Genomic DNA, 13508 nt, shown 5'->3' on the forward strand with positions numbered 1-13508 from the left:
CTGTTCCTTATCCTAAGCTGCATAGGAGTGAGTAGCAAGTGGCAACATGAGAGAAAACATGGTACGTCTCCTTTGAATCAGGCAATGACACAGGAAGAGGGGAAGAGTAACTAAGAAAACCATAGAACTCCCCCCGCTTGTATTAAGTTGATAGAAGGACCTTTGGTTCCTGCGGGACATGGCACTCCCCATTTATTCCTACTTTGACGATCAGAAGACGAAGAGCTTGTCTAGAAAGACACAAATCTATCATATTTGGAAATAAATTACTTCCAAATTTATAATGTTGCCACCTAAAGTCATAAAATCACATATCTAGGAAATGTAAATTTGAGAATATCTATTTCCAGTGGTAAACTAAACTAGATACTGTGAAGAGACTTCCTGTTAATACCAAAACTAGGTCTTGGATGAAATAATTGTTATGAACCAATGACACTGAAGGAAGGGGAACGTCCATGGGAAACACTGATCTCCATGTACATACAATACAAACCCTAACCTGAAATAAAAGCTTTGAGCAATAAATACTGAAATTAAAAACAAAAAACAAAAAACAAAACCTTGTGACGGTATCACTATGTGGAGGTTGTATTGCATTATTAAGTGAGGTCCCCCAAAGGGAACTAAAATGATCCTAATTCTGGAGTGCCTTTAGGATGAGGCAAACACAATCCCTGAAGAAAGGTACTCGCAATTTGGGTACCCAGATTAAAATCAATCAAATATAAACTCTCAGCTAAGGAAAAGCATTGCACACACAAGCAAAATCATTGAGATGAATCAACAGAAACAATACATGGCAATATTATACTGTTATGAAGTTTAAATATTAGAGTTATCAGAAAGAAAATGTAAAATATCTATATATGAAATGACTAAACAAATAGAATAAATAATTTCAAAAAATGAACAAGTAAAAAGTATCAAGAATGACAAGGAAGATGGTGAGTAGAAGTTCTGAAAATGAAATATAATATTGAAGAAGGAAAATGAATGGGTTACAGGTGAAGAGAATTAATACACTGGAATACAGATCTTAATTATGTACCCAGAATACAGCCAGAAAGACAGGAAGATAGCAAATATGAAAAAGAGATTGAGAGATATAGAAGAGAAAATGCTAAGTTCTAAAACATACCTACTTAGGGTTACAAAAAGGTGAGAAGAGAAAAGAAAGAAAAAACAATACTTATCAAGATATTGGCTGATAAATTTCCAAAACAATAAACAACATAAATTTACAGACAGAAAAAGCACAATGTATTTGGTTGAACCACAGGACAATGTAGGTCTAAAATCGTTGAATAATGTTAATTTCATATGGTTCAACCTATATTAAGCAAGATAAATACAAAGAAATCAACACCTAATATTCACTGTAGTAAAAATACAGAATACAAAAGCAAACTATATTAAAAAACAATATAAGAGAAAAAAGGTATCTTTGTAACTTGTCATAATAAAGAAATGACAAAGTAGGCTGACATTGAACTTTTCAGCAGCAAAGGTGGAACATAAATGATGATGGAACAAAATTTTAAAGTATTGAGAAAAAAAAAAGTCAGCCTAGCGTTGTTTACTTAGTAAACTTCCACTCAAGACAAAAAAGAAGAAAAAGTTATTTTCAGATATAACTAGGAAGCATTTGCCACCAACAGATATAAACTGGAGGAATTATTCTTAAATGCTTATATTAGAAAATATTTAAAAGATGAATACTTAATTCACGGAATTTCAGCCTAATAATTGCCAAGGGCAGGGGAGGGGAGAGATGATCTAAATAAAATCCAAAGAAAGCAAAATAAAGGAGATAATAAAGAGCAGAAAATAATGAATTAGGACACAAAGTTACAACTGAATTAAAAAATCCCAAATTTGATACCTGAAAAACAAAGAGAGGTGGTAAAACTTACCCGAAGTTACATAGCTAATAAACAGAAAAGTCAGGACTTAAATCTAGGCAGTTTTGTCTCCATACTTCAGGTATACTATATGACCTCCCCAAAAACGCTAAGCATAAAAAAAAAAAAAACATTGCTCTATTTGACTGTATTAATCTTCATGACCTTCATGTATCATAAAAACCGTAAGACAAAATACATCCAACACATATAACTGAAAAAAGACCACTAATCAGGATATATTTTAAAACTCCTACAAATCAGTAAGAAAAAGACAACAACCGAATAGACAAACAGGCGAAGGTCAACAAGAAGAGCAAGATGGTCAAATAGAAGAAGCCTCTAGTGATCATCCCTCCCACAGGAACTCCAAATTTTAACAACTAACTACACACAAAAAAAGCACCATCATAAGAAGCAAAAATCAGGTAAGCAATCACAGTACCAGGTGGCAACTTCCTATCACTGAAGGAGGCACTGAAGACAGTCTTGAATCGTCAACACCACCCCTCCCCAATTCCACGGCAGTGGCCATGCGGCATGGAGAGAGAAATCTATGCATTTGAGGGAGCGAGAGCATAGCAACTGGGGGATGTAGCATTGAACCCGGTGCTGCCCTGTCAGTGGAGAGCAAAGTTATGCTGGGCTCAGTTGGCACTGAGACAGCATTTGGACCAGCCCTAGCAAGAGAGGAATGGCCCATCCCAGCAGCTGGAGCTCCAGCGTCTCAGCAAGCCTTGCCACTTTGGGCTAAGGTGCTCTGGAGTTCTAGGTATACTTGAAAGGCAGGCTAGGACATAAAGACTGTAATTCTTAGGTAAGTGCTAATGCTGGGCTGGGCTTAGAGCCCATGGACTAGGGCAGCACATGGCCTAAGGAGAAACTAGCCTGAGCAGCTAAGGGACTGCTTCTGCCACCCCTCCCTAACCCCGAGGCCATGCAGCTCACAGCAATGAAGGTGACAAATTCCTTCTGCTTGAGAAGAGGAGAGCAAAGATTACAAGGACTTTGCCTTTTGTCTTGGATAGCAGCTCGGCCACAATAAGATAGGACACGAGGTAGAGTCATGAGGCCACCATTCTAGACTCTAATAACTCCCAGAAAACATTTCTAGACATACCATGGACCATAAGAGAACCTGTCACCTTGAAAGGAAGGACCCAATCCTGGCAGGGCTCATCTCCTGCTAGTTAAAAGCCCTTGGCTACAAAATAACCAACAGTAATACCCAGGTAGTATGCTGTGAGATTCTGAGACATGCTGGTTTCAGGTGAGACCTGGTACATTCCCAGCTGTGGTGTCTATGGCAAAAGACTTCTGCTGGAGCAAAGCAGAGAGAAAAGTAAAGGGGACTTTGTGTTGTGTGTTAAACACCAACTCAGCCACAGGGGTGCAGAGCACCAAGCAGGCTCTTGGGGACCCAAGTCGAGGCCTAGGCTCTTAGAAAGCCTTTCTGGACCTACCCTCGACCAGAGGGGAACCCACTGCCATGAAGGGTAAGGCCCAAGCCTGGAAGCATTCAACACAAGCTTACTGAAGAGCACTTGGGGTTTAAGTGAACATCAGGCGTGGCCTGGCAGAACTCCCAGTGGGCCAGTGGCTGTGGTGGCCACTGGGAGAGGCTGGGAGAAGTCAAATTATCCCTGTTTGCAGATGATATAATTTTATATTTGGAGAAACCTAAAGACCCCATCAAAAAACTATTAGACTGAAAATTCAGTAAAGTTGCAGGGTATAAAATCAACATACAAAAATTAGTAGAATTTCTATATGTCAACACTGAAAAATCTGAAAAAGAAACTTTAAAAAGTAATCTCAATTAGAATAACCACAAATGCAATTAAATACCTAGGAATTAACTTAATTAAAGAAGTGTACAATCCCTACAATGAAATCTAGAAAACACTGATGAAAGATATTGAAGAGGACACAAAGAAATGGAAAACTATTCCATGTTCATGGACTGGAAGAATCGATATTGTTAAAATGTCCATACTATGCTAAGCAATCTAGAGATTTAATGAAATCTGTATAAAAATACCAATGGCGTTCTTCAGAGAAATGAAAACATCCTAAAATGTATATGGAGCCACAAAATACCCAGAATAGCCAAGGCTATCCTGAGCAAAAAGAACATAACTGGACGAATCACATTACCTTACTTCAAATTATACTACAGAGCTATAGTCACCAAAACAGCATGATACTGGCATAAAAACAGACACATAAACCAAAAAGCAGAATAGACAACCCAGAAACAAATCCACACACCTACAGTGAACTCATTTTTGACAAAGGTGTCAAGAATATACACTGAGTAAAAGACAGTCTTTTCCATGAAGGGTGTTGGGATAACTGGATATCCATATGAAGAAAAATGAAACTAGACCCCTATCTTTTGCCGTATATAAAAAGCAAATCAAAATGGATTAAAGAATTAAATCTAATGCTGCAAACTATAAAATTACTACAAGAAAACATTCGAGAAAACCTCTAAGGCACTGGTCTGGGCAAAGATTTCTTGAACAATGCCCCACAAGCACAGGCAACTAAAGCAAAAATTGACAAATGGGAACACATGAAGTTAAAAAGTTTCTGCACAGCAAAAGAAACCATCAACAAAGTGAAAAGACAACCCATATAATGAAAGAGAATATTTGCAAACTACCCATCTGACAAGGAATTAATGACCAGAATATACAAGTAGCTCAAACAATTCTACGGTAAAAAAATCTAGTATGACTAAAAAATCGGCAAAAGATCTGAAACATTTTTCAAAAGAAGACATACAAATGGCAAGGAGACATATAAAAAGGTGCTCAACATCACTGATCATCACAGAAATGCACATCAAAACTACAATGAGATATTTTATTGCCCCAGTTAAAATAACTTTTATTCAAAAGAAAGGTACTAGCAAATACTGGCAAAGATATGGAGAAAAGGGAACCCTTGAACACTGCGGGTGGGAGTGTAAATTACTACAACCACTGTGGGGAACAGTTTGGAAGTTCCTCAGAAAAGCAAAACTAGAGCTACCATACGATCCAGCAATCCCACTGCTAGGTATATACCCAAAAGAAAGGAAATCAGTGTATCAAAGGGATATCTGCACACCACATTTATTGCAGCATTGTTCACAATAACCAAGATTTGGAAGCAACCTAAGTGCCCAGCAACAGATAAATGGATAAAGAAAATGTAGTGCAGTTACACCATGGAGTAATATTCAGCCATAAAAAGAATGAGATCCTGGCTGGGCGCGGTGGCTCACGCCTGTAATACCACCACTTTGGGAGACGGGTGGATCACGAAGTCAGGAGTTCACGACCAGGCTGGCCAAGATGCTGAAACCCCATCTCTACTAAAAATACAAAAATTAGCCAGGCGTGGTGGCACACCTGTAATCCCAGCTACTCAGGAGGCTGAGGCAGGAGAATCACTTGAACTCAGGTGGCAGAGGTTGCAGTGAGCCGAGATCGCACCACTGCACGCCATCCTGGGTGACAGAACAAGACTCCATCTCAAAAAAAAAAAAAAAAAGAATGAGATCCTGACATTTGCAACAATGTAGATGAAACTGAAGGTCATTACATTAAGTGAAATAAGCCAGCCACAGAAAGACAAACAATGCATAGCCTCACTTATTTGTGGGAGCTAAAAATTAAAACAATTAAACATACGGAGACAGAGAGTAGAAGGATGGTTATCAGAGCCTGAGGGTTTTGAGGGGGCAGCGGTTAAGTGGGAATGGTCAATAGGTACAAAACGTAGTTAGAAAGAATGAATAAAATCTAGTATTTGATATCACAACAGAGTGACTACAGTCAATAATGATTTAATTGTACGTGTTAAAATAAAGAGTATAATTGGATTGTTTTCAACACAAAGGATAAATGCTTGAGGGGATGGATACTCCATTTACCATGATGGATTACACTTTGCATGCCTGTATTAAAGTACCCCACAAACATATATGCCTCCTATGTGCCCACAAAAAATAAATTTTTTTTTAAAAATGTGTAAAACAAACAAAAAAAGACACAACAAGTATTTCCTGAAGATAAAACATGAATGGCCAGTAAACACATGAGAAGAGGCGCAACTTCACAGCTAATTAGGGAAATGAAAAATAAAAATCCAATGCAATGATAATTTATATGAGTTAGATTGACAAAAAAATTTTAAATACTGGCAAACATGAAAAGCTTTGGGTATTCTTATGTACTGCTAAAAGGTTATAATTGGTACAGCCCTCTAGAGAAATAACTGAACACGATGTTGTAAAGTGTTGACATTCATGTATCTCATGCCTTGGAAATTCCACTCCTAGATAAGTTTCCAAGAGAAATTATTGAATATATACAACTTGAAATATTCACAAGGGTGTTAACTGCAGAAAAACTGGAAACATCCTGTGTTACATCAACAGAAAAATGAAAAAGTAGACTGTGGTATATTCACAATAAAATATTATGTAGCAATAAAAATTAACTAAAATTATATGCAATGACAACACTTTCCATCACGCTATTGAGTGGAAAAAGGAACTTATAGTATTTTTATAAAGCTCAAAAACAGGCCACACTGAATATATCACTTAGGTGGGTAGATAGCCAGGTAAATCAATTATAAAAAAAAAATAAAGTATATATTTGCATACACTAAATCTTGAATAAATCTCATTTTTGCCTTCCTAATTCTCACCTGTTATTTAAGTATCACCTTTAGAAGGGACAAGAAAACCAATGGCAAACTTACCTGCAGAAACACTGGGGGAGTTCTCCTTGGCCATACAAAGGAAACAAAAATGGAGTGTTGCCATATCGCCCAAGACAGTGAAGAAAGTTTCTGGTAGCTTTGAGACCATCTATGGTACTGCTGGCTGTCTCTGATGTCATTGCAATTGAATGCAGGACAATATATTGGAGGTTGGGGGTTAATTTTTGAGTTTTTAAATATTCATAAAATGTAATATCTTCATATCCTATGAAAAGATGAAATTTTATCACTTAAAATCAGAACCAAACTTCTATTTAAAAGCACCCCACAAAAAGGAGATGAAGTGTGTTTCAAAGACCTCAAAAAGGACGTAGGTGGTATTACATTTTGGACACTGATGGTTGATCTTAGAAAAAAGTGGAAACAATCTCGCTCTCCAATTTGGAGTAATGGCACAATTTTTAAGCTTTATATGATTGAGCATTTCATGCATTTAAAAAAATGGAAAATATTAAATAACTCAATGGGTTACCATATTTGGCAATAATCTCACTTTATTGTCATGAAACCTGCAGGATAATGCCAATAATGGTACTGAAAATATTAAACAACTATGACAACATGGGAATGTATTTATTTAAGATGATAAATACTTCTCACTAATAATCAGAAAATAAACTAAAAAATAATGAAATGAATTTCTGTGTGGCTACTAGAATCAGTCTTACAGCCACATAATCACATCAAAACATATGGGACCCCTAAAAGTTACTCTTTTAAACCAAGAACAGAATATAATGTAATTGGACTGTCAGTGGTGGGAAATACCATGCCATGATAAAAGACAAAAACTTTACGGAAATATTTTACATAAATAAAAAGTATAAAAATTTACTGAGAGAACTGAATTTTATACAGCCACTGTGGATAACATGACAGATCCTAGTAGACTTGAAGCTTTAAGAGCAAGGATTAGACTTTCATTATTTCGCAGAGGAAAAAAACTATCGCTGCACTTCTCATTGTAACTTTATAAATAAATTATCAATAGTATATTCCAATTTTGGATAACATTTTCAGACCAATGGACTTAAAGTATACAGCTCTGATATTAAAATGGCATATTCAATTTTGAACAGACTGTGAAGTAACTGGCCCCAGATCACACAATGAAATAGGTCAAAGCCAAGAATAGAAACCATGCCTTTTCTGAATCCAGTATTTTTCCCCATATACCATATAGCCTTTTTTTTTTTTTTCCAAACAAAATAGTTCAAGATTCTAGGCAAAAGCAATCCTGGAAAATGGCAAAATATATAGTATTTTTACTTATGAGAAAAAATAATGGAATCATGAAATGGAATTATTATCTACAAAGAGCCAGTTGACAGTAGTATTTAAATAATAAGAATAAAAATTAAAATCTAGCATGCCACTTCAGCAATAGTGAAAATATCTGCACTGTAGCCACATGGGGCTATGGAGCCCTTGAAATATAGCTAATGAGACTGAGAAACTGAATTTTTTATTTTATTCATTTTAATTAATTTAAATTTAAATAGCTACATGTTACTAATGGCTAACCTATTGATAGTGCAGAGTCAGGACGCATTTTAAAACAGTAATAAGTGGCTCACTAAATCAGAGCAAGCGTATTAAAATAGTAAGAAATGTCAAATAATTGGAGAACACAACTTAATGAAAAACATACCTTTATATTCATCAGGATATTTCTCATATTCCATACAAAATGTAAGAAATTTCATTAGCATTCGCTTTTCTACCATAGTAAGTTGTTTGCTATTAAAGACATCTGCTCTGGAACAAGGAACCTGAAAAATATTACAATTTTAAGTTAAGAAACTGCTTCCTAACGATATAAGTATTCCAAATTACACTTTTTTCCCCTTTACATATAACAGGATTATCATTTCCATTCTAGTCAGGCTTTTTCACATCACCTTCCATCAGTATTAATGGCATCTCTGCTAACTTCAGGGCTAACTGTGAGCTTTCTTACTTAATTCTGCCAAGTTACTCCTCATGCCATTAAAAAACCAATGGCATGTCATCCTAACAGAGAAAAATTTAGCAGTGCTATCTAAAACAAACACTGTGGTTCTCCCCATGTATATGTTAGTACATTATTATGCCTTTTCTCCAATTAATCTGCCTTTTGTGAGTTGATTTTTCAGTGAAACTTCAGAGGCTTAAGAGGGAGTGTTTCCCTTGGCCCCTACAGTTTTGGTGCTGTAAGCAGGATAGCAAAGCTCTGCTCTTCTGGAAGCTGTAGTGAAGAACCCAGGATCTCATCAGCTGTCATAAGGGTAAGAATTTTTCCAAACCAGGCTCTGGGCCTCCTTCTCTGTGTGGAATCTGATCAAGTGGACAGTAAGACTCACTGTTTCTTTCTTTTCCCTCTCCAAAATCTTGATTAATGGGAGAAAAGGATTTATGTGACTACTAGTCTTGGGTATAGTGACTCTGGTATGCTTTTTGGTATTTTGTGTGCTTTTTGGTACCAACACCAAGCTGCAGAGTAAGTCATGAGAAAATTAGCACTAGAAATTTTAATTAAGCATTTACATTTGTAAATCACTATGCAGGATTGGAATTTACTGCTTTATGAGGAAAATAACAATCTTATTTGCTTATCTTTCCAAAACAAACCATAATAACTTAAGCTGATGCCCAGTTATAATTCTTGATCAGCACAGTACCTGTTCCACTCGTCCTTCTCGAAATGCAAGAATCCTGGTAATATTTTTAAACTCTGCATATCGACTAACATTAGATTTGATTAGAAGATCAATTAGTAATCCTCGAGAATACAGCAGCTGTACAAAGTAAATATTTTAGAAGATAAAAGGTGAAATACTAGAAAAATTGGAAAAACAATAAAGATACATAATTTTGTTATATTTTTGATTATTTGTAGAAAGAGTCATATCTATAAATATTATAATACATAACACAATCTATTACAGGTTCAGAATTGATAAGCTGAAATTCAAAATCCAAAAAACTTTGCAATCCATAAGTTTTTTCATAACTTGTTTAGCAGCAAAACCTGATCTATACTGATAAGGCACTCTGGCTTTGTCCCAATTAACATAAATATTCATATATTTCATTGCAGAAATAATGTGTTTAGTTAAGAGTGCGTCCTCAGACCCTGCTAATCATATAACGTATCAGCATATATACTTCATTACTTTCTAAAATATGTATTTTTTTAATCTTAATGACAGAACACACCAGGCCCTAAGGGTTTTGGATAAGAATCTATAATCTTACATAAAGCCAGGTAGTCATAAGAAGAAATCAGTCCAGTGAACCTCCCCACCCCATCAAAAAAGAAAAAAATATTTGTGATGCATTTACACTGAAAGAGTCAAATTATAAGGTCCCTCTGTAATTCTAGAAGTCTGGGTTTATATGAGATATGCTTTTCTCAAAAAGTGAAGATGATGGTTATTGCTGGCACGTATGGGAGAAATTGATTTAATTTTCAACATCTCATAAGTAATATCAGAGAGATAAAATCAATAATGTAAACAGTATTGTCTAGCATGTTAACCGTATGGTTAAATGCAACAGATTTGACTATTTCCTATATTAAGATACTCTTAAATAATGCCTACAACTCGATAAATATTAAAAATGAATTTTACATCTATAATAAGTAAATGGGAAAATTAGCTTTACTATACAAAGAAAAAGGAATCTCAAAAATCAACCTAAACCATTAGTCTGAGCAACTAATAAGTCAGTAAAGACTACCAGTAAATCAATACCATTCAAGTAAAATTTTATATAGTTCAGCATTCTGCAAAATAAAATTGACATCACTTTTTTGAAACTAATCTGATTATCCTGATTAAATATGGCATGTTACTTCATTACCCTCTTCCTAACACACTACATAACTGAAAGAACCCATGCTTTAAAGAATATATTGCCAATTCTTAACTCTACGATAGTGATAAAAAATAGTTACTTCAAAAACCTTATTTGTTTAAAAAGATACACATTTGAGATTCAAGGATCCCTGAATAGCCATAATAATTTCCTAAACATTACGATATAAAACATGAAAATGCATTTTTATTTAATAAGATCCAATAAAGCTTAAGGTTTAATGCCAGTTTGAAAAATAATGCATTTAAGATATCACAGAAGAACAAAAACAAATTTCAATTAAAATTATACTAGATTTTTGTTTCTGAAGCTCAGAAATAATAAATGTGCACCATATTCAAATCTAAGCCTCTTTTTTCTTTTTTTTTGAGACAGAGTCTCACTCTGTTGCTCAGGCTTGAGTACAGTGGCTCAATCTCAGCTCACTGCAAATTCCGTCTCCCAGGTTCAAGTGATTCTCCTGCCTCAGCCTCCCGAGTAGCTGGGATTATAGGCATGCACCACCAAGCCTAGCTAATTTTTTGTATTTTTAGTAGAATACGGGGTTTCACCATGTTGGTCAGGCTGGTCTCGAACTCCTGACCTTAGGTGATCTGCCTGCTTTGGCCTCCCAAAGTGCTGGGATTACAGGCCTGAGCCATCACGCTCAGCCTAAGCCTCTTTTTCACTACCCTCTAGGTGATCTACCACAGTGATGAGGGGCTAAAGAGCAGTGCAATTTGATTACAATAACGGAAATTAGATTTAATAATTAACAATTTTTCCTTCACTTAGCATGTTGGTTCTATAACTACTAAGAGTATGTACTTACTTAGAAATGAGCTTTCATTTTAAGAACTTCATCTCTGATCTTCTCTATTAGTCTGAGCAGTATGACACTATACATATTTTATTTAACCTACCTTGAGCTATTATTTTTTAAAAGGCTATATACATGAATGTGTACTGTCAACTGTAAAACCCCACAGTATTTGCACAGTATTTGTTAATTATATCACCATGTCTTTGAGGTTGAACGCATATAGAAATGTCAAGTAGTTTGGAGATACTGCATTGGACTTTAGAAAAGAGGTCTTTGGACGAGTGCGGTGGCTCACACCTGCAATCCCAGCACTTTGGAAGGCCAAGGCGGGTGGATCATGAGGTCAAGAGATCGAGACCATCCTAGCCTACATGGTGAAACTCCATCTCTACTAAAAATACAAAAATTAGCCGGACACAGTGGTGCGCGCCTGTAGTCCTAGCTACTCAGGAGGCTGAGGCAGGAGAATCATTTGAACCCCGGAGGTGGAGGTTGCAGTGAGCCAAGATTGCGCCACTGCACTCCAGCCTGGCAACAGAGCAAGACTCGGTCTCAAAAAAATTAAAAAAAGAAAAAAAAGAAAAGAGGTAGGGCTTTAAGATAGATATTTGGCAATCATCCTAAACTTAGATGCTTATTAACTGCAATTATTAGAACCGATGAAATTTCCAAGGAGTGACCAATTGCCCCAATAACATGGAATATATTGCTTTCCATCTAGTATGCACTGAATATGTATTAAATGACTTACATTTTAAAAACGGACAATTAATCTCCTGTATTACTAGGGTTATATGTGAGTAAGATACTTCTGGTTTTGAAAATGAGTACATTAAATGATTATTAGTTATTTTATAGAATGTATGAACCCATGAAACTCTGCAGGACGCAGTCCCAACTGGCTAGCCCACTGCCTCTAGATATGTTTGGTTTTTACTTACCATAAGAGAACTGGTTATTACTAACCATTTAAACTGATGAAAATACCCAGAAGTCTCCTTCAGAGTATCTTCAAATGTGTCAACTTCTAATTCAATTATCTTTTTCTTCCCATAACCAGCATTTATTTTCTTATACAACTGAATAATTTTCTACACCAATTCCTACAATTGAAACAGTCCCATCTTCTACCATTTCCCTTTGCGAGATATATACTAAATTTCAGCTAACACAAAAGTTACAGACTTTCAAGAAATAGCCTTGATTCTTAACCACATTTATATAATCATTTATTTAGGTAAAACATTACAAATTCCAAGTAACTACTTCAAAATGGAATTGTAAACCAAAGCCCATTTGTTATTTGACTTGTTCAGTTTTTATGTTTTGTTTCACCTATTTCATAGAGTACTGCTCATGGGACCAGGAAGGTTATTAGTGAGCTAGGATTAAACTTCCATCCACAGATGAACAGCCAAGGTAATGTGCAAAAAATGCTAGATTTCAAATCATGACAGGGTCAAAGTAGATGGAGAAGGGGGGAGAGATAGTACAGAAGTATGAAGTAGAACCAATGCAATAGCCAACTGTGCAAAATCAGACACAGAGTGCTATATGACAGACAGAAAGAAAAATGGGTAGTAAAAAGATATTTATATTTTCAGGCATCAAGTTCAAAGGGAGCAAGAGTATGAGGATATAGGATTTGCAGAAACAACTTGTCAAGGGAAATGTTTTGGTCCCTCTCTGTCCCCTATTACTTGGAACTTGAAGAAAGTACATTAAATTGAAAAGCCTAGTTCTGTGCTAGTTCTGTGGCAAGTTACTTACTATCCTCTTGTACTTCTTTTCAATTCCTTATTGTTAGTTCTCAACTTATAGGATTTAGTCTCTGTTTTTATCTACTTTTATCCTGTCCTGTACTGTAACCCTTTAAGGCCATAATCCTTTATCTTACTGATTTTCTATTCTTTTGCACTAAAATAGTCTTGCTTCCTATAAACCAAATGCAATATTGTACCCTTCTAAGATGGAGGGACCTCCTGTGAAGTTACAGTGAACTACGTTCAAGTTAGTTATATTCAGGAACATAACTGAAGACAATAGCTTTCTTCCCAGCCTTCCTGCCTCCATCACTATTAAATTTTCCTCTGAAGCTTTCAAACCTGAACACATGATTTTTTTGAGACTCTTTTTTTAAAATTATACTTTCAGTTCTG

At 35.7% G+C, this 13508-nt stretch overlaps 1 protein-coding gene across 8 annotated transcripts in view; it reads right to left on the minus strand.

The window, feature by feature from the left end:
• Positions 1 to 13508, minus strand: part of CHM (CHM Rab escort protein) — a 193641-nt gene that overhangs the window by 95575 nt on the left and 84558 nt on the right. For all 8 annotated transcript variants that reach the window (XM_017953980.3, XM_021932889.2, XM_021932894.2 and 5 more), the window contains 3 exons: positions 9347 to 9463; positions 8338 to 8458; positions 6666 to 6891 (listed from right to left, as the gene is read on the minus strand). In XM_017953980.3, the coding sequence (XP_017809469.1) occupies positions 6666 to 6891; positions 8338 to 8458; positions 9347 to 9463 (464 nt within the window). The remainder of the gene's footprint in view (positions 1 to 6665; positions 6892 to 8337; positions 8459 to 9346; positions 9464 to 13508) is intronic.

Source organism: Papio anubis, chromosome X (assembly GCF_008728515.1).
Source record: "Papio anubis isolate 15944 chromosome X, Panubis1.0, whole genome shotgun sequence".
Lineage (NCBI taxonomy): Eukaryota > Metazoa > Chordata > Mammalia > Primates > Cercopithecidae > Papio > Papio anubis.